This window comes from Penicillium psychrofluorescens (genome assembly GCF_964197705.1).
Source record: "Penicillium psychrofluorescens genome assembly, chromosome: 6".
Lineage (NCBI taxonomy): Eukaryota > Fungi > Ascomycota > Eurotiomycetes > Eurotiales > Aspergillaceae > Penicillium > Penicillium psychrofluorescens.
Genome location: NC_133444.1, coordinates 86,338 through 110,778, shown reverse-complemented (window position 1 = coordinate 110,778; position 24,441 = coordinate 86,338). Strand labels below are relative to the sequence as shown.

General features: G+C 54.0%; 12 protein-coding genes across 12 annotated transcripts; 5 read left to right on the top strand and 7 right to left on the bottom strand.

Moving 5' to 3' along the window:
* Nucleotides 1-40: 40 nt before the first annotated feature.
* On the bottom strand, nt 41-1,031 carry PFLUO_LOCUS8547 (uncharacterized protein; the record flags this gene model as incomplete). Its single annotated transcript, XM_073786293.1, has 3 exons — nt 41-131; nt 188-262; nt 316-1,031. 3 exons carry the CDS (start codon nt 1,029-1,031, stop codon nt 41-43), a joined length of 882 nt encoding a protein of 293 aa, XP_073642563.1.
* A 700-nt stretch (nt 1,032-1,731) lies between these two features.
* Nucleotides 1,732-2,948, top strand: PFLUO_LOCUS8546 (uncharacterized protein; the record flags this gene model as incomplete). Its single annotated transcript, XM_073786292.1, has 2 exons — nt 1,732-1,800; nt 1,860-2,948. The coding sequence occupies 2 exons, from the start codon at nt 1,732-1,734 to the stop codon at nt 2,946-2,948; spliced, it is 1,158 nt and encodes a 385-aa protein (XP_073642562.1).
* A 143-nt stretch (nt 2,949-3,091) lies between these two features.
* PFLUO_LOCUS8545 (uncharacterized protein) lies at nt 3,092-4,342 on the bottom strand (the record flags this gene model as incomplete). Its single annotated transcript, XM_073786291.1, has 1 exon — nt 3,092-4,342. The coding sequence occupies one exon, from the start codon at nt 4,340-4,342 to the stop codon at nt 3,092-3,094; it is 1,251 nt and encodes a 416-aa protein (XP_073642561.1).
* Nucleotides 4,343-5,106: 764 nt separating this feature from the next.
* PFLUO_LOCUS8544 (Putative zinc transporter msc2) lies at nt 5,107-6,258 on the bottom strand (the record flags this gene model as incomplete). Its single annotated transcript, XM_073786290.1, has 3 exons — nt 5,107-5,932; nt 5,982-6,200; nt 6,254-6,258. The coding sequence occupies 3 exons, from the start codon at nt 6,256-6,258 to the stop codon at nt 5,107-5,109; spliced, it is 1,050 nt and encodes a 349-aa protein (XP_073642560.1).
* Nucleotides 6,259-8,239: 1,981 nt separating this feature from the next.
* PFLUO_LOCUS8543 (mannosyltransferase) lies at nt 8,240-9,740 on the top strand (the record flags this gene model as incomplete). Its single annotated transcript, XM_073786289.1, has 3 exons — nt 8,240-8,486; nt 8,541-8,737; nt 8,793-9,740. The coding sequence occupies 3 exons, from the start codon at nt 8,240-8,242 to the stop codon at nt 9,738-9,740; spliced, it is 1,392 nt and encodes a 463-aa protein (XP_073642559.1).
* A 59-nt stretch (nt 9,741-9,799) lies between these two features.
* On the bottom strand, nt 9,800-12,229 carry PFLUO_LOCUS8542 (uncharacterized protein; the record flags this gene model as incomplete). Its single annotated transcript, XM_073786287.1, has 5 exons — nt 9,800-9,996; nt 10,049-10,795; nt 10,842-11,025; nt 11,085-11,984; nt 12,038-12,229. The coding sequence occupies 5 exons, from the start codon at nt 12,227-12,229 to the stop codon at nt 9,800-9,802; spliced, it is 2,220 nt and encodes a 739-aa protein (XP_073642558.1).
* Nucleotides 12,230-12,680: 451 nt separating this feature from the next.
* On the top strand, nt 12,681-13,198 carry PFLUO_LOCUS8541 (uncharacterized protein; the record flags this gene model as incomplete). The annotated part of the gene is made up of 2 exons (XM_073786286.1): nt 12,681-12,786; nt 12,837-13,198. 2 exons carry the CDS (start codon nt 12,681-12,683, stop codon nt 13,196-13,198), a joined length of 468 nt encoding a protein of 155 aa, XP_073642557.1.
* A 454-nt stretch (nt 13,199-13,652) lies between these two features.
* PFLUO_LOCUS8540 (Ubiquitin-conjugating enzyme E2 2) lies at nt 13,653-14,391 on the top strand (the record flags this gene model as incomplete). Its single annotated transcript, XM_073786285.1, has 4 exons — nt 13,653-13,694; nt 13,865-13,929; nt 13,982-14,206; nt 14,268-14,391. 4 exons carry the CDS (start codon nt 13,653-13,655, stop codon nt 14,389-14,391), a joined length of 456 nt encoding a protein of 151 aa, XP_073642556.1.
* A 573-nt stretch (nt 14,392-14,964) lies between these two features.
* On the top strand, nt 14,965-17,970 carry PFLUO_LOCUS8539 (Kinesin heavy chain; the record flags this gene model as incomplete). The annotated part of the gene is made up of 5 exons (XM_073786284.1): nt 14,965-14,969; nt 15,030-15,055; nt 15,109-15,203; nt 15,254-17,679; nt 17,742-17,970. The coding sequence occupies 5 exons, from the start codon at nt 14,965-14,967 to the stop codon at nt 17,968-17,970; spliced, it is 2,781 nt and encodes a 926-aa protein (XP_073642555.1).
* Nucleotides 17,971-18,578: 608 nt separating this feature from the next.
* PFLUO_LOCUS8538 (uncharacterized protein) lies at nt 18,579-20,031 on the bottom strand (the record flags this gene model as incomplete). Its single annotated transcript, XM_073786283.1, has 2 exons — nt 18,579-19,867; nt 19,926-20,031. The coding sequence occupies 2 exons, from the start codon at nt 20,029-20,031 to the stop codon at nt 18,579-18,581; spliced, it is 1,395 nt and encodes a 464-aa protein (XP_073642554.1).
* An 806-nt stretch (nt 20,032-20,837) lies between these two features.
* On the bottom strand, nt 20,838-21,568 carry PFLUO_LOCUS8537 (Calcium-binding protein NCS-1; the record flags this gene model as incomplete). The annotated part of the gene is made up of 3 exons (XM_073786282.1): nt 20,838-21,313; nt 21,373-21,458; nt 21,558-21,568. The coding sequence occupies 3 exons, from the start codon at nt 21,566-21,568 to the stop codon at nt 20,838-20,840; spliced, it is 573 nt and encodes a 190-aa protein (XP_073642553.1).
* A 556-nt stretch (nt 21,569-22,124) lies between these two features.
* PFLUO_LOCUS8536 (Transmembrane 9 super member 2) lies at nt 22,125-24,226 on the bottom strand (the record flags this gene model as incomplete). Its single annotated transcript, XM_073786281.1, has 4 exons — nt 22,125-22,192; nt 22,248-22,683; nt 22,736-23,073; nt 23,125-24,226. 4 exons carry the CDS (start codon nt 24,224-24,226, stop codon nt 22,125-22,127), a joined length of 1,944 nt encoding a protein of 647 aa, XP_073642552.1.
* Nucleotides 24,227-24,441: the final 215 nt, after the last annotated feature.

Here is a 24,441-nt window from a genome sequence, read left to right as displayed (position 1 = left end):
AGAAAAACTTCCAAGTATGCAGAAAAAGAGAGGGAAATGATCAGGTGCGGTTTTTGCGTCCCGTCCACATCGTAGGGAGGTAAAATCCGGGGTGGAAGATGGTGAAGGAGAGGGTGGCGATGCCGATCATCCTGATATGGCGATGTTAGACAGATATCCAGTCTCATTGAATCCACATAGCACTTACATTCCGTCCAGGACGAGGAACTCGTTCTCCCTCTGCATCAATGGGTTGCCCCAGCCGCCCGCCATCTCCGGAATACTTCAAATATGGTCAGCAAGTGTCCCAGCCAATAAAAAAGATCTTTTGCCTACCGATAGATGCACCGGATCAGCACCGTGAAGTAGGCCAGAACGGTCGCGCCGATGACAAAGGGCAGTCTTCTCTGCGATGTCGACACGGCGTTGTTTTCCAGATTCTTCTCAGCGAGCAATCCATCGCCACGGCGAAAGACATTCCAGAAGAAATGTAGCGCGAGCAAACCACACACGGACATTGTGACGACCTGGAAGGCAATACCCGTGATGATGATATCGTCTCCAGCTTTCAGCAACAGCTGGTTCGTGTTTCCCGCCGACGCCGCGACACCACCGCCCGCCGCTTGCAGGATCAGCGAGCCGATGTCGCAGCCGATGAAGATCCAGGTGAACAGCCGCGGCTTGAGCGACGCGTGCTCCGGTCCCAAGCGTAGAATGAGGTGCTTCAGCGTCAAATAGATTCCGGCGGCGATAAAGGTCGGTGCCAGCACCAGACACACAATCTGCAGCTCAAACGCGCTCTGCCACCATGGGTTCCCGTTCATCATGATCCGGCCCACGTACCCGGCCATCTCCATCAACGCGCCGATGCATAGTGCCGTCGAGAATGTCCACGTTCGGAAATAAAGCCCCAGGCCGACCTGGCACACGCCCAGCAGACCAAAGAACGCGGTGAAGAAGATATTGGCGCCCAGACTCGGGTAGTAGCCGTAGGTCGTCGCCTCGACCGGGCATTCAGGGCTGACCTGGAAGCAGTCCGAGTAGCTTGGCATATTATTGGGTGGAAAGGGAAACGAGTCCCAATAGAAGAGAGAACGAAAGAAAAGCCAACTAATGACCGTCCGCGCAACGGCGGGATCAGCCCAAGCATATAAACGCAGACATTTTCCCTTGCTTGTCAGACGGGGTTAATGCCCCGACCGGGTCTGCCAAGGGCCGAACAGCAGAAGCGAACCAGTGATCCATTGGTGGTCGCGTTCGTTTTCGCTCTCGCGTACCCACGAGCTCCACCGGATACCCACGCGAGATCGGGGTCGGAGAATTGCGTGGTCTGGATCTATACAGTAGATTGATTGAGCATCGAGACATGCCTGAGATACATCAGCATCCGGGTGTCCCCCCAGATAAGGTGGATTGGTACTAACAGTCGGCGACTGTTTGCAACAACTAGACCGTGATACCTCCCTCAGAACCATCCCTGACGGTGTCACGAATCAATAAACCCGACATACTGTCGGTCCAAGAATAGACATCGACTGCCCTGCAGTAGATCTGCTAGATCTTCCAACTAACGCGCTAGATCTCCCAGTACATTAAACAAACAGAACCGTAATCATTTCATCCAGGCTCTTCCGACCGGTCACATGACCCTGGCTCGCCCTCGTTCTCGCTCTCGCATCTCTTCCCTTCCCCTCCCCCCACCCCCGAATCAGTAAATGGACCAACGCAGGGGCCGCAGATCCGGCCTTCGGCATGCCTCCTCGCCGTGCTCATACCAAGTCCCGCAAGGGCTGTGACCAGTGCAAAAGCCGCCGCGTGAAGGTCAGTTCAACGTCCCCCAAGACTTCCCCCGCAAGTTCCACCGGTTCTGACAGCTGCAGTGTGACGAACGAGGACCCCCCTGTGCTAATTGTACTGCTCGCGAGATTGATTGCACCTACCTGAGAGCTCCTATACAGCGCGCTGGATCTCATCCTGCTCATCATGTCCCCCCTTCGCCCAGCGCCCATCCTGTCACCACCCCGCAGCCCCCCGTGAGCCGTCCGTCGGTCTCGCTGTCTGCCACATCCAGCGTCCGGGACCTGGAGTTGATGCACAAGTTCTCCACAGAGACGTTTGAGAGTCTCTGCACGACCGACAATGAAGATCGCGTCTGGAAAATTGACGTCCCCCGCCAGGCGCTCCAATATGACTTTTTGATGAACGGCATCCTGGCCCTCGCCGCGCTGCACATCGCTTCGACGACCGCATCCCCGGGATCTCTGGCCTACATCGATACAGCTCTCGAGTACCATAATCTCACTTTCGCACCATTCCGGGCCGCCGTCACCGATATCACGCCGCTGAACTGTGAGGCTGTGCTCGCGCAGGCAGTCATCACTATCGTCATCGGCATCGCCTTGTCGCAACTCACTGCCGATCGTAATGAGAGTCAGGGCATGACCGAGAATATTGTCGTGGTCTTCGAGCTTCTGCAAGGCGTGAAGAACATTTTCAGCATTGGAAAACCATGGATTAAATTGAACTTTTTCACGCGCGCCACGGGTAATTGGCCAGGCGACCCAATCGAGCTAGAGAGCGATGCACAGACAGCCTTTGAGAGACTGGCAGCTTTGAACGATGAGACCCTCGAGAACACCGACACCGAACAACATCAGATCAACAAAACAGTCATCGACTCGCTCCGCTACTCTTTTTCCATGTTCAACGATACCGCAAGCCCTGCGCATGTCCTCGCCTGGCTTGCTGCAGTCAATAAGGACTTTTTAGACAACGTCCGGAGGCGCCAACCCCTGTCCCTGCTCATTCTCATGCATTGGGGAGTGCTGCTGGGTGAACTGGATGGGCAACGGTGGTGGGCCCGGAATTCGGGGCGCGCGTTAGTTTCCGAGCTGCTGAAGGTCGTGAGCCCCAGAAATTCGCAGTGGCAGGATGCATTGGCATGGCCACAGCTGAAGATGGGACTGTGACATGACCATCTATATGACATATGTATAACTACCCGTTATTCCAAAAGTGTATCTAATAGTGAATCCTATCAATTCATTGGCAAAGATGAATACATACATGACGCCGTCAACTTTGGCACATTCGTCCATGCAGCGCACTGGATTCAAAGACGGGCCTTCTCCTTCTCCGCAATAGTGTCATAGATATGACGGATCCGTGCTACATTCATGCTTTCTGCCTGGTGCGTGCACGACCGTAGACTCAATGGCCCCCCAACCTGCTTCAGCCAATATGACCGACCACAGTCGAATAACCAATTGCGCGAGGCGACCGCCACCAGCTCGGCCACGAAGCACTGTGGTGCGCTCTGGTCTTCCGTGAAGACAAACGTCGGCAGCTCCCTTCGAATATCAGGTGGCGCATTAGAGATGACAAGCTCGATAAATTGGTCGAAAGTCTGCGGCTCATATAACTCGGAGCCGACTTGGACGATTCCCGTCGTGCGCGCAGCCGCGTGCAGCAAGCATGCATTGGCGACGAAGTCGACGGGTATCTCGTCGATAACGTTAACCCCAGTCTTGTAGCCAGCGGTCGAGTGCCAAACTTGTGTACCTCCCCGGTCCGCGATTATGAACCGTCCAAACTTGGTCAGTGGCGTCGAGTCTTCAGGCCCATACATGGGATACGGCTCTCGCAGCGCAGGAGCGAAGATTGTTGGCCGCACAAGCAGGACCGGCAGCTGCGGATATCTTTTCACGAGCAGTCGTTCCATCATGTACTTGGCCAGGCCGTACGAGGAGGCGAACTGCCCGGCGTGCGGTGAAGTATCATGCGTCAGGATGGATGCCAGCTCATCCTCCGGATCCTCGTCTGCCAGTGTATACGGTCGTTCCAGCACGGGACCATCGGGAAGAAAGCTGTTCACGTACGCAGTGGAAAGCTGAATGAGTAGTTTCAGTTTCCGGAACTTCGACGAGATCCGCGCGAGCTCCAGCGATGGAAGACAATTGTTCTCAAAGGAGTCCCGAAGATGTGCTTCGAGGGCGATCTTGGCCGCCGTGTGAATGACGAGGGTCACTTGGCTTTGGAGTTGCTCGAGGACAGCGGGCTCGAGGCCGAAATTGAGAGCTTTGATGTCGCCGATCACGAACTCGACTTTCTTCGAGGCTAGAATCGCCTCTGTTTGGTCCGGCATGAATTTCCGCCATTTGTCAATTGCCGTTTGGGGCTTGTCCCGGATCAATGCAAATATTTTGCGCGTTGGAAGTCGGAGCGCGAGCTTGTATAAGAGACACCCTCCCAGCGACCCTGTGCATCCTGTCAGGAAGACGGTGTGAGACTCGAAGATTCTTGCATATCCTCTTTGCAGGACCTCGTCTGTGCGAGACGAAGCTGGGGCCGGGAACAACGACATTGGAGTCACGCCTTTTCAAGTCGAACTGCGCTATGCTCAGATGTGTGGTGGCATGTAAAAGAGTAGGTTAGCGACATTAACATCCTGGAGATATATCAGTTGGTTCCCAGTCAACTCTCGGGCATTGGATTCGGACAGTATCACCCGCTGGAAAAGGAGGGTGGGACGACTATCGCCGAATGTGACTCTTGCACCTGCGCCAGCCGAAAACCCCCAGTTCTAGCCTTCGCTAGTCTTGCTCATGTCTCGTAAAGGGAAAAATGCAGCAATGGGCCTGGACCTATGGCTTACATTCTCACTCCGTCTTGCAGACATTCGCAGAGAATCCTGTATCTGATATGTGTTGGGCCATGAGCAGCCGAGGTTTGTACGACATCACAAGAGTTCTTTTTTTGCCCAGATCTGCCTTGACCTATGCCTGGTATTGAATATATGTCACCCGGGACAATCCTATTAGGACCGAACATTTTGAACTTGACTACATGTTGATACGGGAAATAGAGCAACAGGTCAGTATTTGGAAAACATACATTTCTCTCTGAACAGGGGGTATATTTATTTGCTGGTTTATTTTTCAAATCGCCAGAGGAACTCTCAAATATCCATGTGCATGTTCTCTCCCCGCGTGTTCGTCTGTGCGATGTGACAGTTGGTCCGGAGGAGTGGAAGACCCAGGAGAAAGTCGCGCTTTGAGGGAATCATTTAATCGGCATTTCCATTGCCGGGGTGGATTGATTTCCAATGCAACGATAGACTTTTCAAAATCAAATGCCTTTGTTGCCTCCACCGCACCAGCAGCGTCCATCTCCGTCGCGCTCCACTTGTACCACGATGTCCATATTTTTTTCTTGAAGAAAAGTGACCGTCCGTTGGCGTACATCTTCCAGATCCGCACCGCGGGAAGCAATGACATGGATCACACCAAGCACTTTTTGGCTCCTGTGTTCGTGTTCGTGTGCATGATCATGATCGTGATCGTGTCCACCATGACTATGATCATGGTGATGAAGGTGGCCATGATCATGAGTTTGGGAATGCGAGTGTGAATGGTCACAGCTTCCATGACCGTGATCGTGACTGTGGTCGGACGACACCGTGGCAGTATCATCGAGCCAGAACTTCGGCACGGTATAGCCGACAACTCCGCGCAGGGTGCTGACCCCAGCCAGGGTTTCACGAACATTGTACTCGGTATCCGCCGGCAGCGTAAGCAGTAAGGTTTGAGCTGTACTGCTGACCAAAGGCACAGCCGAGGCAAATATCAATATCGCAATGAAGCATGACGCCAACGGATCATACCCGGACCAGCCGGAGTAGTGCACAAGAACGGTCGAAATCACCACAGCTACGGAACCAAGAGTGTCTGCTAGAATATGCAGGAAAATTCCATGCATGTTTTCGTTGCCATGCGAGTGATCGTGGCCATGGTCATGTCCATGGTGAGCATGTCCATGCTCGAAACTGAAGATACCAACCAGGTTCACAGCCAGCCCTGCAATACTGACAGCCAAGAGTTCACTGATGCGATGCATTTGGCTACCCGTCGACAGCCGCTCCACTGCCTCGTAAATAATCTCCAGGCTGATGATCCTGCAGGTTGTCAGAAACGCTCAATAACAGGGAGAGAGTCAATACGCACATAAGGAAAATGCCATTGGCAAACCCAGACAGAGTATCGACCTTGCCATATCCGTAGGGAAATCGCGCATTGGGCGGCCATTTGCTCATCACGGCGGCGCAGAGTCCAACGACAAGCGCCAAACAATCAAAGAACATATGGATACTGTCACTCAGCAACCCCAGAGATCCGGTTAGGATGCCGTACGCCAATTGTACAAGCATAAAAGCAAAGTTTAAACTATATCTCCGTCAGAAAAACTCATGATAAGTCATTTCAAATGTATAACTCACCACATGAAAAAAAAGATGCTGCGAGAATCCTTTTCCTTGAGAATACTGTATAACAAGGGGTATGGCTCGCTTCGATTGACGATCCATCTCGTCAATCGCCACAACTCCGCGGTCGCATGAGACTGACTGGGATGGCGATGATGCGTATGGTTGTGGGAATGTGCATCTAAGCGCAAGTGGCTGTCATCCATCCTCGAGGTGAAGAAGGATACGGTACTTAGAATGATGCGCGCGACATAAACAATAAAATAATCATCTCTGAAGTGGGGAGAACAAGCAAAGGCAGCAGTTCCGGTGCAAATGGCCAGGCCAGCTTTGCTGGGAGACCGAAGACGGGTAGGAAGAGAAAACGCCAACGAAGCGGCAAAGAGACTGGAAGGGATCAAAAGACCAATGAAAGGCATCATCTCAAAGGAGAATATTTGGGAGAATAGTGCCATCACGAGCGCCAAAATGGCTCCAGAAATAGCGGCTAACGGGGCATCAGCCGTGACAAAGAGTGCCGAGGTGCTTGAGCCAGGTGGTTTGGCCTGTGCAGTGAGGGATTGTGCAACGAGGCCGGGTTCCGAAATGGCCCCCTGGTGTTGCAGAGATGGGAATGGAGGTGAGATGACCAGGATTGAAACCAACAACGCCGCATAGCCCATAAATGGGTACGAGCCCCACGGCTGGTTCAATCCAAAAAAACTCAGTAGCATAGCCCCTGCGAGCAATGCAAGGGTCATACTCTTTCGACTGAAGCGCTCCTGCGACGTGTTGGGCGAGTGACCACGAACTAGGTTCGGTATACCAGTCGCCGTTGCGAGAAGCAGGGCAAATGCAACAAGGAACCCTCCAATCTTGAGAGTGGCATAGACTGGCAGTCCAACCGAGCACATCAAGAGAAACGACGCCTGCGCGGTTTTCACATTGATCGCTGGTAATCGGACAGAAGAAATGCTGCGAGAGCCGCCTTTCTGCCGGTTCATTCGTAGTAGTTGGCCACAACCAAAGACGAGCAGGGTGATGGCGGTCATTGCGCAGGTCTTCTGGCCGACTTGACCAATCATGCTGACAGGAGGCACATTCTCCGTAGCCGAGGGCTCTTTCAGTACCTCGAACGGGCGCGCGTACTCTCTAGAGTACCAAGAGAGCGCGATCCATGGCAATGCGATGAGAGCTCCAGTAACTACTTCCTGGCCACTACTGTTGTTAGGTTTTTTATTTATAATTTCGCGGCAGCTCTAGTAGTACTCACACGACATTTTGAATAGAGTCAGAGGTAGGCGTCGGCGTTTCCGGAGACCTCGTGCCGCCGCCATTGACACCCTTGAGGTCCTGACCTGGTAGCGCGTCGCTATGCACGCCGTGAATCGATGATATGCTGTGGGTATGATGGTGATGGTGGTGATAGTGCCCAGAAGTATGCTCATGTTGAGACCAAGGCCCCTGTGAAGTCTCGCCATTTGGGTACCCTGCGTTCCCATTATTCAACGGCCGCGGTTGGCTTTCGGGGGCCAGTGAGAGAGGTGGCGGAACCCATCGGGGGGAACGGGCATGACCGCGACTTCTGCTGTGACTATGAGTGTGTGCATGGGACGGCGGAGAAAGGTCCACGTTCAACGAGGTCGGCCCCGCCGACATGGTCTCAAGTTGAGGCGTGGGCCGAAGGTGGGCGCGGAGAAAGACCAAGATGATCGAGGATTGGTGCGGAGCTTCAAGAGCTTAGGGGAACGGGGTGGGCAGAGGCGGGGGCAGACAGCATCGCGTCGCGCGTCAGGGATCTCGGGCTGGTAACACCCGGTTGGCTCGGCCGCGGACAATTGGGAATCAAAAAGGCCAACACAGAAGGCTCCCAAGACAGGCCAAGTTGGGCACGCTATTAGGGGCTACACGTGATGCGCCTTATCGGTTGTGCTGAGGTAAGGTCCAGGGTTCTTATCGCCATGGTACACAAGGAACACGCCAGATAACCTACCGTTCTACAGACACCGGGCCCTCAATACCATGATTGACTCGGTCCTCAACATCGCCTTCTGCCTGTCCACCGCGATTACCCTAGTTATCCTGTTCCTCCCATCCCAGTATCAGCCAGGCACCTCTTCCGCAACGAACGCGCAACATGGATCGCAAAAGCCCAAGACCAGCGTGCAGATCCTCGTTCTGGGAGATATTGGCCGCAGTCCGCGCATGCAGTACCATGCCTTGAGCATTGCGAACCGAGGCGGGCAGGTGGTGATCATTGGGTATAAAGGTACGGTTCTTTGCTTGGTTGACGCCATGAGTTCTATTGACCGTTTGGATATAGAATCCGACCCTCACCCCGACATAGTCTCGCATCCCAACATATCCATTGTCCCGCTACATCCTCATCCGGCTATCCTCCAGACCAGCAACAAGCTCCTGTTCACGATTTACGGGCCTTTGAAGGTGTTGTTCCAAATCGCTTGTCTATGGAAGTGTCTTGCGTACACCACAAAGCCAGCACGCTGGCTGCTAGTCCAGGTAAGGAACTATGGTCGACCAGTCCTAGAAAATACTGACTCGCCGGGTGCGGTAGAACCCACCGTCAATTCCCAGTTTAGCCATTGCATCGATTGTCTGCTTTCTTCGGCGGACGAGACTTGTCATTGACTGGCACAATTTCGGCTATTCAATCCTGGCCTTGAAGCTAGGTAACAGCCACCCACTCGTAAAGCTGTCGATATGGTACGAGAAATTCTTTTGCAAGTCAGCCACTGCGCATTTTTGCGTGACCAATGCCATGGCCACGGTTCTGAAAAGGGACTTTGCACTTCAAGCCCCTGTCTTGCCGTTGCATGACCGGCCAGCCAGTCACTTTCACCCCATCGTAGAACTTGACGTGCGGCGGGAGTTTCTCGCCTCTCTGCCGGAAACAAAGACAGCGCGCTCTTCCCTGGCTGCAGGCACTCTCCGCGTTCTGGTGAGCTCAACTTCGTGGACGGCGGATGAGGACTTCTCCATTCTCATTGATGCCCTTCTTCAATATTCGGAACTGGCCACCACAACACACCCCCAGCTCCCTGACGTATTGGCAATCATTACTGGCAAGGGTCCCCAGAAGGAGATGTACTTGAAGCAGATCGTGGCACATGAACAAGCCGGAAAGCTCCAAAGGGTCACTATTCGGACGGCATGGTTGAGCGTACCGGATTACGCGCAGTTGTTGGCGTCGGCGGCGCTGGGCGTCAGCCTGCATACCAGCAGCAGTGGCGTGGATCTGCCGATGAAAGTGGTAGACATGTTCGGTGCGGGCCTGCCGGTGGTGGGCTGGAGTCAATTTGAGGCGTGGCCAGAGCTAGTGACGGAGGGACGCAACGGGATGGGCTTCGGCAGCTCTGCAGAGCTTTCAGACCGGTTGGTTCTCCTGTTTGGCGATGACAGCCGGTTGGAGTCGCTGCGTGTGGGCGCGCAAAAAGAAAGTTTGTGGCGATGGGAGGACGAATGGGATCCTATCGCAGGCTCACTTCTGGGTCTGCACTACTAAATGAATTGATGTTTCGATGCCCAATTCTGCAATGCTCCCTAGGCTTTCCCTCATCGATCCTAGATGCTCGCCTGAAACTTGCCGCCACAGTACAGGCACGTATCAAATGCGGTGAACATGCGTCTGTGCAGTTGACCTAGATCATCGGCGCGTGTGCAAGCCAGGACCTCCTCGTCGAAATATTCAGTATGACACCAGGAGCAGTACTTGGACATTTCTGGCTCTTGTATTGCCACAGAAGTTAATCCGCAGCGAACTAGCCAGTGAAGGTCAGCTCTGGCGATTGGAAATCCTATGAGATCACTTACCAAAGAGATGGCCATTTGCGCATTGAGCCTCCTGGGAAGAGTACCATGCTACTCCTGCATCGCACACCTCGCATCTCTCAAACAAATGTGCGCCCGGTCCGTCGAGCTGATCGGCTGACTTGGCAGGGATCGTTTGTACGTTGGAGCTGGTGGATTTGGATAGTTCATCGCTCAGGTCTGCCCCGGTTACCTGTGCCAAATGCTCCAAAGCCCGCCGTGCCTGGGATCGGGTTGGGTCACTCTGTTGATCTATAATTGCAGAACATGCGGCGGCATAGACGAGTCGTTGGCCGTGGGGTTGATCATCGTCGTAGTTCTCCAGCACGAATTGGACGGCGACTTCGCGTTTCTCACGAGCGGACGCTGTTTCTTGTTGCGGAATAGTTGGTACGAAGAGCGTCTGGGAGTCTTCCCCGTGCTCACCGTCCTCGGTAGAGAAGATGAGAATTGCTCGGTCATCTGCTGAAACTTTGTACTCCACCATGTCCGTCCCATGTCGTGTAAATAAAGCTGCGATGACATTTCGACGTGATGTCAATCCCCAGATTCTTGCCACCGACCAGCCACTGAGGTCGTGATTCAAATCAAACCGTTCTCGCAGGTCTTCAACGGTCTTCCTCCATTGCGGAACTTGCGCCGATTCCTTTTCGTTGAATTTCTCAAGGGTTGTTTTAAAACAAAGGCCGCCAAGGGTTCCAAGATGAAGAGTGGAGGTGTGAGTTCGCTCGTTCGACAAGCTGGTCATGGCTGCGCATGATTAGCAACGTCGACCCTGGCCAGGGACAAAACTTACCAGAAATAGGCTCCAGGTGCCTTGATTGAGATTCAACTCCCTCGGAGGTTGTCGACTCGTAAAGGGGGTGGTCACGGACCGTTGTTTGATTGAGCTTTTTCCCATTGCCGCCATACGCGGATTGAGGTATGTGAATTGTGAAGTATCCAGCATTGACACTTGCAGCGAGAGCAAAATGCGATTTCTGATCCAGCAATGGGTCAAATTAGCCCGAAATATTAAGATATTAAAGTTCAATCATACCATTGGCACCCAGTGGAGCAGGCCCGTAAAATGATGCTCTTGCCATTCTTCAGCCCGCGACGACAACGGGTGAGCTGTCACATCTACTGTCACATTATAAATCGGCGGTTCTTCCGCACTCGAGGCTTTGAGAGCCGCGACAAGCTTTATCATTCGTAGCTGCGACCCATACACCATAACCACCAAGGAAGTGGCAGCATAGGCATCGTCTGTGTTCGTTTCCGGTGAGGCAATCCATGGGCCACAAGAAACGGAGAGAACCCGTTGTTTTGTTTGAAGAGCATATTCGAGGATAGATCCTGGACAGTACGTGGAATAATGGGATCCTTGGGCATCTGGGGAGTGAAGGCCCAACAGGTCGAGGCTGTAGGAGCTGGCAGGTGCAGACCTCTGCACCCGTAGAAAAATCACATCATTGTGGTCATTCGACACTGCCAGCATCTGAACCCCCCAGCGACTTTCAGGGTCCGGAACCGAGTCTGTGTACGAAGCCGGCATTTGCAGGGGTGGGCACCATACAAAAGAGCGAACGAGACACTTGCGAAGTGCGAGGCCATTGGGATCTTCTGAGGGCGAAAAACGATTACGGAGCGAATGATTCACAATACCCACCTTCGTCCACTGCCGTCTTGGGCCGAGTGGCTCATAGAGGCTTAGGACAAGATTCGACGTCAGTACCGCCAGCACGCTACGGCGGAATTGGGCCAGACCCGGTGGGGACCAGGCGAGAGCGCGCACGGTACTGGGGGATTGCTCCGCTGCGATGGAAAAATCATCGCGGTTCTGCGGCCAACAGCTCGGCCATTCATTGTGGGTGAACAGATTGGTCCGGAATCGAGTAATATGCCACCCAGATGTTGAACCATTCTTTTGCTTGCCGTGCTCGGCAAACTTGGGTGTCTACATCCGCGTTAGTCGTTATTATCAGGCTCTCCAGGTTGCCGAACACGGACCAAGATCTGAACAGAGTCTCCGGCTGCGACGGCCAGCTCGCCATCGGGAGACCAAGCCAGACAGTCCTCGCAGGAAGGTGCAAGCGACAGCTCCACGGGGCTCAACATATCGCGTAGATCCAAAGTGCCACCGTCATGTTGATGATGGAAGAAGAAGATGTTGTTGCTGCACTCCTTCGGGCCTAGCGCCATTCCAGAGCAGGTGGCCCGTGCTTGGTCGATACCCCGTGACCCTGAAGTATACAGTCGTCATCACTAATTTATGATTGCCCTCATGGTGGTTTCACCCTATCAGATTATCAGATTCATTGCAGTAAGCTCAAATACCCGTTCATCAAACTCTCCGGAGATATCGGCCACTCAATCCTATCTCCGGTTCGAGAATAACTGATTGGAAACACCAATGCCGATGTATTTTTGGCTCTACATCCTGCGTGACAGCCATGACGTATCTTTCGGTAGTCTCTACCCAATGGATTTACCATTAGCCGACTCAGACGTGCCATAAAGCCCCCATTTTATCCAATCCAGTCCGACCCGAAAGCCGAGCCTTGGGTTCATTGGGGAGTAGGGCCGATATATAACGGGAGCACAGTATGCCCCAGACCAATGACCCCGGTTTCCGCAGATCAAAAGAGCGAAAATGCAAGTCCCAGACCGTCCTGTGAATTTCGTACCAGCAAAAGCTGGCGAGATCATTGTCCTCGGAAGTATGAAGCTGAGGATCATGGAGGATGGATCGAATACTGGTAAGCTTGCCCTCTCCACAGCGAACACCGGTTCTCACTCAAGATATTAGATATGCGCTTGAGCAGTGTGGAGCTCACTATCCCCCCGAGGACGAAAGGTCCTCCTCCGCACTGGCACGAGATGCATGACGAGACATTCCTGGTCACGAGAGGCACCGTTCGATTTCATATCCCCGGGAAACCCGATGTCGATGCCAATGCCGGTGACTATGTCGTGGTCCCGACAAGGAGCCCCCATACCTTCTCGAACCCAACCGATGAAGAGTCCGTTTTCTTCAACACCTTCACCCCGGCGTTCTACATCAACTACTTTAAGCTGCTTGGCGAGATGGTCGAAGGAGGACCCTTGACCAAGGAGGCCAACGAGAAGGCCATGGCATACTATGCAACGCTTCCCGTGCCTGAACTGTGATTATCACTCAATTTGGTGCTGACAGCAATCGTCTAAATAGCCCGGATCATCACACCGTTGATCTTGGAATTGCTGTGTGTTGGACGATGGATATTTGGCTGACTGGGGACATGATCTTCCTGCTGTTTTTCGTCGAGCGAGAATTAATGAAAAGTCTCTACAGAGTAACCAGTAGTTATTCCACCCAACATCAAGTGTTTTCCTTGCAAATATATAGTCCGCTCCAGCCTCGGCAGCAACAGCCATGACATAACCCGCTGAGTCAGCGTCTGTGGCTCCATCCCGGCATTTGTCCCGCGCCTCCCCTCCACTCCAGTCCATCATCGTTCTCTCTTTGCATCGTCGCCCCCTGCATCTGCCACCTTGCAGGCTTCTCGTCTATCTTAGCTCGCCTCGTTCGCACTGTCATCGGATCCAATACCTCCTCAGTTCTCCACCACTCCCTCTTGCCCCCATGTCTACCTCCGCCCGCCGGCGTCTCATGCGGGACTTCAAGGTACGCATCCCACTTCCACTTGGATATCTTGCAATTATTGCAACATTCTTTTGTTTCTCTAGAGTATCTCCCAGTGCTGCCGTGTCCGTCTTGGGCTCTGAATTTTTTTTTCTTCTCTTGCCTTTCCAGGGTTCTCCGGTGTTCCCCTGCTAACACTCTTGATTCTTCAGCGCATGCAAACCGATCCCCCGGCCGGCGTCTCTGCGTCTCCGGTAGCCGATAATGTCATGACCTGGTAAATACACACAGTCCATATGCAATGACACCGCGTGTTAACCGGCGATCAGGAATGCCGTCATCATCGGACCCGCCGACACTCCCTTCGAGGATGGCACGTTTCGTCTCGTGATGAACTTTGAGGAGCAGTACCCGAACAAGCCCCCCGGTGTGAAATTTATCAGCCAGATGTTCCACCCCAACGTCTACGGAACGGGCGAGCTTTGCCTGGACATTCTGCAGAACCGCTGGAGCCCGACATATGACGTGGCGGCTATCTTGACCAGTATCCAGAGGTACGCACTGCCCTGTGCAGAAGGATAGGGCCCAAATAAATAACTCATGGTTGCCTTCTAGTCTGCTGAACGATCCCAACACTTCGTCGCCCGCCAATGTGGAAGCGTCGAACCTCTACAAGGACAACCGCAAGGAGTATGTCAAGCGAGTGCGGGAGACGGTGGAAAAGAGCTGGGAGGACTAAGGGAGGTGGGTGTATATCACCGCACTTGTTTTGTGTCCCTTTTCCGATCCGGAGGAGCTGTCTGTCGCCTTTGGCTTGACCGATTGATCTGCACAGCGTGGGGTTCTGGCGCCTGGGTTTTTGTTTTTGAATTTGTTGTTTGAATTTTTTGTTCTCTGGTCTCTCTCCATTGCGCATTTGACCCTGTCCATGCATCAGCCTGATTGTTCCAAATATATCATTGTCCGGCTATGGGATGTACATGTAGTGTAGTGGGTGTCGATCAGGCGGTCGGCCCAAGCAGTAAAGTGTCAACAAACCCACTTTCCTCCGTTCTTCCCCTCCACTCCACGCATAATCATATTCATACCTGAGGTACAAGTCTTGCTGTCGTGTGTCCCTCGCCGTGTGCACGTGGTCCCGCCTCTTGACCCTGACACTGCCCCCCTTCTACCCTCCCCTTCTCCCTTCCCTCCTCCGCTTCTCCTTCCGCCCCAATCTCAACGGTCTCCCTCGACTCCTCTTTCCCCCGACACCTGATCGGGGGCTTGCTTTCGTTTCCTTTGTACTCGGCTCGACTTCTACACCGCAACCATGGCGTGAGTTTTCTCGTACCAACCCGGTGTTGACGCCTACTGACACAAGTACCGCTTATCCAGATCCGTCGGGTCAAACACCATCAAGGGTATGTTGGAGTTTCGAGGATCGCTGGAACATGAAAACTAACCTGCCCTACAGTGGTGGCCAGGTTCCGGCCGCAAAATAAGGTCGAGTTGACTTCCGGGGGTGAGCCGGTCGTCGAGTTCGAGAACGAGGAGTCATGTACCATCAACGTGAGCCACCCTACAGCAAGTCTCCACGAAGAGCACTAATGCCGGATCAGTCCAAAGAAGGCACGGGTGCTTTTACCTTCGATCGCGTTTTTCCCATGGACACCGCGCAAAACGACATCTTCGACTTCTCCATCCGCCCAACTGTCGACGATATTCTCAACGGATACAACGGTACCGTCTTTGCCTACGGCCAGACCGGTGCTGGAAAGTCGTACACCATGATGGGCTCAGATATCGACGACGACATAGGGAAGGGTGTCATCCCCCGAATTGTGGAGCAGATCTTCGCCAGCATCCTGACGAGCCCGAGCAACATCGAGTACACCGTACGAGTCAGCTACATGGAAATTTACATGGAGCGCATTCGAGATCTTCTGGTGCCACAGAACGACAATTTGCCGGTCCACGAGGAGAAGTCGCGGGGTGTCTACGTCAAGGGCTTGTTGGAGGTGTACGTGTCCAGCGTGCAGGAAGTCTACGAAGTGATGCGCCGTGGAGGAACGGCCCGTGCTGTCGCTGCCACCAACATGAACCAGGAATCTTCTCGTTCGCACTCCATTTTCGTCATCACCGTCACCCAGAAGAACGTCGAGACCGGTTCGGCCAAGAGTGGCCAGCTCTTCCTGGTGGATTTGGCCGGTAGTGAGAAGGTCGGCAAGACGGGTGCCAGTGGCCAGACCCTGGAAGAAGCCAAAAAGATCAACAAGAGTTTGAGCGCCCTGGGCATGGTCATCAACGCTCTGACGGACGGCAAATCGTCCCACATTCCCTACCGTGACTCGAAACTTACGCGTATCTTGCAGGAGTCTTTGGGTGGTAACTCGCGGACGACACTGATTATCAATTGCTCGCCCAGCAGCTACAACGATACGGAAACCATCTCCACGTTGCGCTTTGGTGTACGCGCGAAGGCTATCAAGAACAAGGCCAAGGTCAATGCCGAGTTGAGTCCAACTGAATTGAAGCAGCTATTGCGCAAAGCCCAGAGCCAGGTCACAAACTTTGAATCGTATATTTCGGCTCTGGAAGGCGAGGTCAGCCTGTGGCGAAGTGGTGACAGCGTCCCCAGGGATCAATGGACCTCGGCTCCAGCCAGCGACGGAGTGAGCACTGCCAAAGCTGAGGCTCGCGCTCCACGGCCAGGTACACCGTCGCGGCTCACGGAAACTGCGCGTTCAGAGACCCCTCGTGGTGATTCCCGGATGGGGGATCGCTCCAGTACACCCAGCCTAGTGCTAGAGAAGGACGAGCGTGAAGAGTTCTTGCGCCGTGAGAATGAGCTGCAGGACCAACTTGCGGAGAAGGAATCGCACATTGCCAATGTCGAGCGCAGTCTTCAAGACGCCCGCGAAGAATTGAGGGCCATGAAGGAGAACACCGGGCGGACCGGCAAGGATAACGAGAAGCTGAACACCGAAGTCAACGAACTGCGCATGCAATTGGAGAAGGTCTCATACGAAAGCAAGGAAGCGGCCATCACCATGGACGGACTGCGGGAAGCCAACACCGAGCTCACGGGCGAACTGGATGAGGTCAAGCAGCAGCTTCTGGATGTGCGTATGAAGGCGAAAGAAACCACTGCAGCACTGGACGAGAAAGAAAAGAAAAAAGCGGAGAAGATGGCGAAGATGATGGCCGGCTTTGACCTGGGCGGCGAAGTGTTCTCGGCCAACGAACACAAGCTGCAGGATCTCATCCAACGCGTCGATGCTTTACACAAGGTCAGCGCCGAAGGTGAAACGATCGCACCCGACGATATTTTCGAGCTCCGGACAAGCCTGGTGGAAGCCCAGGGTTTCATCCGACAAGCTGAGCTAACCATCAACGACCGAGGCGAGTTCAGTGAGCTGCAGGACAGCCGCCGCGCGGAACTGGAGACGAAGCTGGATGAGCTGCAGCAGGAGTATGAAGGCCTCTTGACCCGCACCCTCGGCGAAGGCGACGTAGACGAGATTCGGGAGCGGTTGGAGAAGACTTATATCAGCCGCAAGGACGCTGAGACTGCCGCTGCTGACGAGCTCCGTACGGATATCAAGAACAAGGACGAGGAATTAACGAAGCTGCGCCAGTCGCTGGTCGACACCCAGTCTCGCACGTCGACGAATGGGGCTGCTAGCAAGACATTGCAGCAGCAGATTGCCGAGTTCGACGCCATGAAGAAGTCTCTGATGCGCGACCTGCAGAATCGGTGTGAACGGGTTGTCGAGCTGGAGATATCGCTGGACGATGCTCGCGAGCAGTACAACAACGTTCTGCGGTCATCCAACAACCGCGCCCAGCAGAAAAAGATGGCCTTCCTCGAGCGCAACCTGGAACAGCTGACCCATGTCCAGCGGCAACTGGTTGAGCAGAACAGCGGCCTAAAGAAGGAGGTGGCCATTGCGGAGCGGAAACTGATTGCGCGGAATGAGCGCATCGCCAGCCTAGAGAACCTGCTCCAAGACAGCCAGGAGAAGCTGACCCAGGCCAACCATCGGTATGTTCTCAAGCAACTTGTACCTGTAAAATGTCCTTGCTAATCCAAATCTTTTCTGTTAGATTCGAGGCCCAACTTACTGCTGTCAAAGAACGTCTCGAGGCTGCCAAACAGGGCTCAACACGCGGCCTGCCCAACATGGACAATGCGAGTTTTAGCTTCGGGGGCTCCCGCATTGCGAAACCGCTTCGAGGTGGCGGCAGCTCGGAGGCACCGGCGAACGCGACGGTCGCGGGCGTACAACCACAGGAGACGAGCAAACGCACGAGCTGGTTCCCTCAACGCCGATGATTGCCCTGCAGCTGCGGACCTGGCCATGGCGCTCCTCAAAGTCGACAGCTACCTACCCTGGACGCCAGATATTGTACAGTTTGTGCTGATGTCGCTCGCTTTTGGCTGATCTTGGATTCTTCTCTTACGCCGTCCCACGACTCTCTTCTTTCCCCTTTTCTTTCTTATCTTCTGAACATTTTCTTTTTGCTGATACGCTCCCGATATCTGGTGGTCACCCTGTTTCTCTTCTCCTTTCTTTTTCCCTTTCTTGTTTTTACTTCCCGTACATTAGATCGCGTCCTGCGTTGCCAGAGACGGGAGATTCATGGATCTTCATTGATACCCGTGTACATCAAAGCCTGGATAGAATGCAGAAGCTGGGAGGCCCGTCTGCATCGGAGGAATAATGTGTTTTCCGATGTGATGTTGATACACTATATACGATATGACCCGCAGTGTCATCCATACATCATTCGGAGTAGTCTTCGTGAGATCATTTATCATGAGTAGAAATGTACACAGCACACAACCCACGCTTTGCAAAAAAAAAAAAAAAAAAAAAAAAAAAACCCTGGCTCGACTCGAAACATCTGCACCAGAACTCCGTCAGAAGGATGCAATGTCATTCAAACGCCTGTTTCAGTTTCTTTTCCTTCGTACTCCTCGTCCACTAGCGTCACTCGAACTCCATCCATGCCCATCGTCGTGGCGATGCGGTCCATCCAGTCGGAGGTGGGCGCCTCACGTGTTTCGGGTGTGATCCGGGACTGAATTAACAGGCGCGGACGTCCCGGTGACCCGGGAGATGTGAGTGCAGGGGAAGGATGGTCAAGACTGCTGCGAGAATGGGAGCTTTGACAGTCCTGCATTCGATCGGTAATGATACAGTTCTCTGCCTCCGCAGCAGCTCGTTGGGACGGGTCCAGCAGGATGATCAGATAATTAAGCAACAGGATACCGGAGCGAATGCCCCGGATGGACAGGGACGTGAATCCGTCGAAGAAGTGGTGTGGCATTGGGCCAATGAAGACTTCTGATTGCGATTCGTAGCCCGCCCGAAGGGCCGAGACGGACACACCGAACTCGGTGTAGATACCACGCAGCGAGGCACGCGTGGCGAGGATTTCGCGGAGCAACACGGAGCGCTCGCGCGTCTGTACATCGGGGACGGAGCTTGACAGGCTGCACATTCGCTTCACGAAACCCGGCAGTTTGACCACCTCCCGAAAAGCGCGCTCCGTGATATCGGTGTACACCGACGAATTGGGTTGCTTGGCATTATCGGCTGCGATCTGCTCATTCAGGGCCTGCCACTCGGGCTCCGCGAGGAAACATTCTTCCTGAGAGACCAGTGCAGTTGTGACGAGAAGGTTGCGACAGGCGATGTAACAGGCACGGCCGAAACCATGCAGATGAGCCTGGGGCCCCCGCAGCCGCATCAATGTCCAGATCCCAGTTGCATGGTGTATCCAACCCTGGGAATTGGTGCACGAATGCATCTCGAAAACGGTTAGGGAGATCGCAGTGGCTATGGCCTCGTCCGACTTGGCCGAGTTTATCTCACCGAGCAGTCCGAAGAGACCGCGGAGGGAGCGAATATAGAGCTCGCGCCCAGCTTCCAATAATCGCGGGTCATTGTGCAGGCTGCCAGTGTAGATGGTGGTCAAGCTGCGGATTGCCCAGTCAAAGGGGGAGCCGGAGCCGCCGCGTCGTGCGTCAACGTACTCAACCCAGTTGATCGACACGCGAGTTTCGGTCACTTTGAAGTAACACGGGATGGCGGAGAGGATGAAGTTGATATAAAGTTGGGTTTGCTGAGCGGAAGTAGCTTTGGCCGCCAGCGTGGGCGTCACATACTCATCTATCGACAAGGGCAGGGGCGAAAAGCGTATATCGGTGCGGCCGGTCCGAGAGACTTGTACGGTTTCCCGATTAGAGGACGAGGCGGGGGATTCCGAGGAGACTAATGATACTGCGCCGGGGGACTGTGATCGATGCGGTAACACCACCGCCTGATGGGACTCGGATGTCTGTCGCGTGGCCCGACAGGGGACTCGATCCTCCGTGCATCGCGAACATGGAGATCGACCGTTACACTGCAAACATCAGACTACTGTACGTCGTGAAGCTTAATGGACAGCAACATGGTAAGGGCGTCCGGGGGGAAGGTTCAGGGGCCAACACCACAACCACCTCTCGGGCTCCATCTGTCAAAACAGATGCACAGGAGCCTGCGGGCCCGGAGAAGATATTAGGGCAGAGTGGCAGCAGTGACCGAGAGGCTTGGCAGGAATAGGTGGGTTTCGGTATGTTAGGAAGGCGACCCACCTGGACATCCAATTGGGCACATCGTGGATAGCGGCGGGGCGCGGGGGCCATCCTGGTCTAAGGCATGAAGGGAGCACAAAGGTCCGCACCGGATGTACCGGCATTGGATTTAGGGAGGTGGGGGGAAAAGAAAGAGCAAGTAATGAACGGGGGGAATACGAGGGTGGGCTGGAGAACTGGGCGTTATGAACAGCCGACGATTGGCTGTGGTGGGCCAGGCTCCGGGGATTGGCGAGGATGGGCGAGTCATGTAGTGGTAGCCGGAGCCTTGATTATGGACGAAAAAGAAAAGCCGATAGTATATTTTTGGAGAATGAATAGCGCTTGGGAAGAAGATGGAGGGAAGAAGGAAGAGAGGTTGACAGGTCACGGGACCTATGAGTATACACAGAGACAATCACTACACATGCAACCACGAAACAACAGAGATACAGATCTTCTCCCTGGCTCAAAACATCAAACAATATCTCATTGCGCCGCATTCGCCGACCTCAGCCCAGACGCACACACACACACACACACACAGAGAGAGAGAGAGAGAGAGAGAGAGAGGTCGATCATACCAGCCCGTCATAGAGCGACAGTGCACTCACGATCGTCTCGTCGCGCTTGCTGCCTTCCTTAAACTCTTCAATGTCCAAGCTGCCGTTCTCGTCCTTGTCCATCATGCGGAAGATCTTGCGTACGCGCTTCTCCGGCGTGTCCTCGTCCTCCGGCAGCTTCACCATCGACCCCACCATCTTGTAGATCGCCTCGACAATGGCCAGCATCTCGTCGTAGGTGATCTTGCCGTCGCCGTCAATGTCGTACAGTTGGAACGCCCAGTCCAGCTTGTCCTCCATCTTGCCCCGCGAGGTCACCGACAGCGCGCAGATGAATTCTTTGAAATCGATCATTCCGCTGTTGTCGGAGTCGAACACGCGGAAGACGTAGTTGGCAAAGGAGGACGGATCACCGAAGGGGAAGAATTGCCGGTAGATCTTTTGGAATTCCTCCTTGGTCAGGGTGCCCGAGGGACAATCCTTGAGGAAACCTGTGCGCATGGGAGGGTCAGCCATCGGAGCTTGCTGGCGATCAACTTGCATCACATACCTTTATACCATTGCTGCAGCTCCTTCTTATCGAAATGCGTAGATCTCTGCAACTCCTCGAGCTGAGTAGGGGACAACTTGGATTGTCTGCGACAGGGCCCTCGGTCAGCACAGATTCGAATCGGTCCTGCCCGGCCCGGTGGGGGGAGATGCAGTAGGGGTATTGGACGACCGGCGGCAACTTACGACTTGCCCATCGTCAAACAGCCGAACCCAGGATGGATAATTCCAAGCTCATGTACGTCGTAAAGCACAGGTGGAATGGTCGGGCCGGGAGAGAGACCAGAAAATGGTGAATGACGCGGGGTACCAACGGAGGGTGGCGCAGTCGCAGGTAAGGTGAGAGGTCTGTGGTGGCCAGGGAGAGGACAGGGTGGTTGATTGGATGGAGGAATGGGCGAGCGAAGGAAAGACGACACAGAAACGAGAGAGCAATCCCGGATGCAAGGAGGTTAAAGAAGGAGTGAGGGTGTGAAAGAGAGAGGGTCCAGCTAAGGTGGTTGTCGGAGTGGCGAGTGAGAGAAAGTCCAGAACATCCGGGGGGAACCCGAGCTGCCCGAAACATGATTATGTATGATTGTACTGTTTCGTTCAAAACAATGCTGACTTTATTTTGCACAATATAGTTGAAGAAAAGCCCATCGCCTACACACACACACTCACACACACATTTAAGAAAAAAATAAAAAGGGAAAAATACAACGCCGCTCATCGGGATCCTTACGAACAGGCTAAATGCACCATGCAACCCATTTAGTCCACCTTGATCGATCCATAAATGCGGTGGATGAATGCCCAACTGGCGAAGACGCCGATGGATCCTACAGTCGGGTCCGTCAGCCGGGATGGTCAAGAAAAACACAGGAGATAACATACCGGTCAGGATGAAAACGACGAATCCGATAAGCGCCGAGTAGCCCACATAGAGCACAGTGCCCGTCAAGCCACCAAAGCTCACACGGGTCGCCCAGAAGATCAGTGCGTTGAGAAAGACATAGCCGCCAGTCATGCCCGCGCCGAAAAATGCCCGCCAGTGCCACCGGTAGTTCTCCGCACAAAGCAGGAAGTATACCAACAGCACAGTCGTAGCCGCCGAGGTGATAATCATCAGCCCGTAGCAAAGGAACAGGAATCCAAACATGTAGTAGATCTTGTTGGTCCAGAGCGAGGTCATGATGAAGTACAGCTCCACAAAGATCGCGCCGAAAGGCAGGATGCCGGTCAGCAGGATGGATGGGATCGTGCGAAGGCTGCCGGACATCGGTGGCACCTGGCGGGGGATCTGGTTGGTCTTGGTCGGACCCTCGATGGCCTGAAATGAGTGAGAAGATGGATCGTAGAGAGCAGGAGCAGTGGACACATACAGCCTGCCGAAATCCGAGCCAACTGCCAGCCACACTCAAGGGCACGCTGATCACAAACCAGATCAGCACCAGGGCGAGCATTGTGCCAAAGGGCACGGCGCCGCTGGAGCCTTTGGCCCAGACGAAGAGGTTGAACAAGAAGAAAGTGCAGAAGATGAATCCGGGAATCAGAAGGGGCGTCATGACAATGTTTCGTTTCCAGGCTTCGCCGCCAAAGGCCTTGTACACCCGTGCTGACACGTATCCACTGATGCCGCCGAAAATGGCAGAGACCAAGAGAATCGCGGTGGCCAGAAAGCCACGGTTGGCGGGCGACAAAAGTCCGAGCAGTGCAAACACTAGACGGTGGGTATGAGTATACATGGTGCCATTCAGTCAGGTCTACTTACCAACAGTGACACCGGTCATCATGAATAGTTGAGCGCCGTTACCCAGCAGCACGCTGAGCAACAGCGGTGACTTGGGGCACCGGAAGACATCGCCATGGACTAGCTTCCACCCCGAGTCCTCCTGGATCCCATCCTCCACGGCAGCCGAGGTGCCGTCAAGGTCCTCCAGGCTAATCATGTCCAGTCGATTGTAGCGAGCAATATCCTTCTTGAGCGCCCGGATCAGAATCATTCCGACCATGCCGACCAGGAACACCACGAAGACTGCCGAATTGATCAGGGAGAACCAGTGGATCTTCGGGTCATAGACATGCAGGTATTTGTCCCAACGTGTGGCCCATGCCGTCGGCGATTCCTTCCAGGAGACGCTGTATGTCCACGTCAACGGTGTCTCTGCCTCTTCATTCAAAGCCACGATGGTGTTACGGGTGCCACAATCTGCAGTCCCATCTTCCAGGACCCGCGAGTCCGCACGAGACTCCGGATACACAAGCACTCCAACGACACGATACTGGCTCTTACCGCGGTATCCCACACGGTGGTAGTCAATCTCGATATTGAAATGATTGTTCAACACGGTTTGTCCACTGTCATCGAGGTCGCCCAACGAAAAGCCGGGGCTGTAGAACTTCGTTTGTGTGACGGCGTCGTAGTGCAGCTGCGCAGCCGGCAGCCCATCCACCAGCCAGTTGATGTTGTAGCCTTGAGCAATGCGGCGATTGATAAACTTGGCGCTACGCGCGTCAAATTTCACTTCCCCACAAATGGCTTTACACGTCTCGTTTTGGGCCATGTGGAGTTCGAAGGGAGAGGTTTGAATGCGGTCGCCGAACAAAATACTCCCCAGGGACTCCCTGATATCCTTGGGGCCGCCTTCGGGTTGACAGAAATGAAGCTGTGGGTGGTAGTAGTCATATGCAAACACGGAATGCAGCTGGTCGTCGCGCGACAAGCCCGGGGTTAAATGGTTGACAAAGAGCGGGACGGTTTGGCCCTCATCGTACGAGGTGGGTGCGACTCCCGGGAGGTAGAAGGCCGAGGAGAGAGAGGGAAGTGCCAGAAGGACCGACGAGAAGAGGGTCGGCCGATCGGTGAACCGCATCGTGGATGTCTCTGGACCGAGCTCTCGTCAGTAACCGCGGTTTGTTTTTGCACGACACTATAGAGCAAAAAGAGACTCGTTAGAGGAGGTGGGAGCCGGGATCATACAGTCGAAAATGGTCACCATAGAAGAACCAATCCACGACGTTCATCCGTCCAGAACAAAGACCAAACAAGGCGCAGCGAGATTGGGATGAGGCTGAGGATGAAAGGACA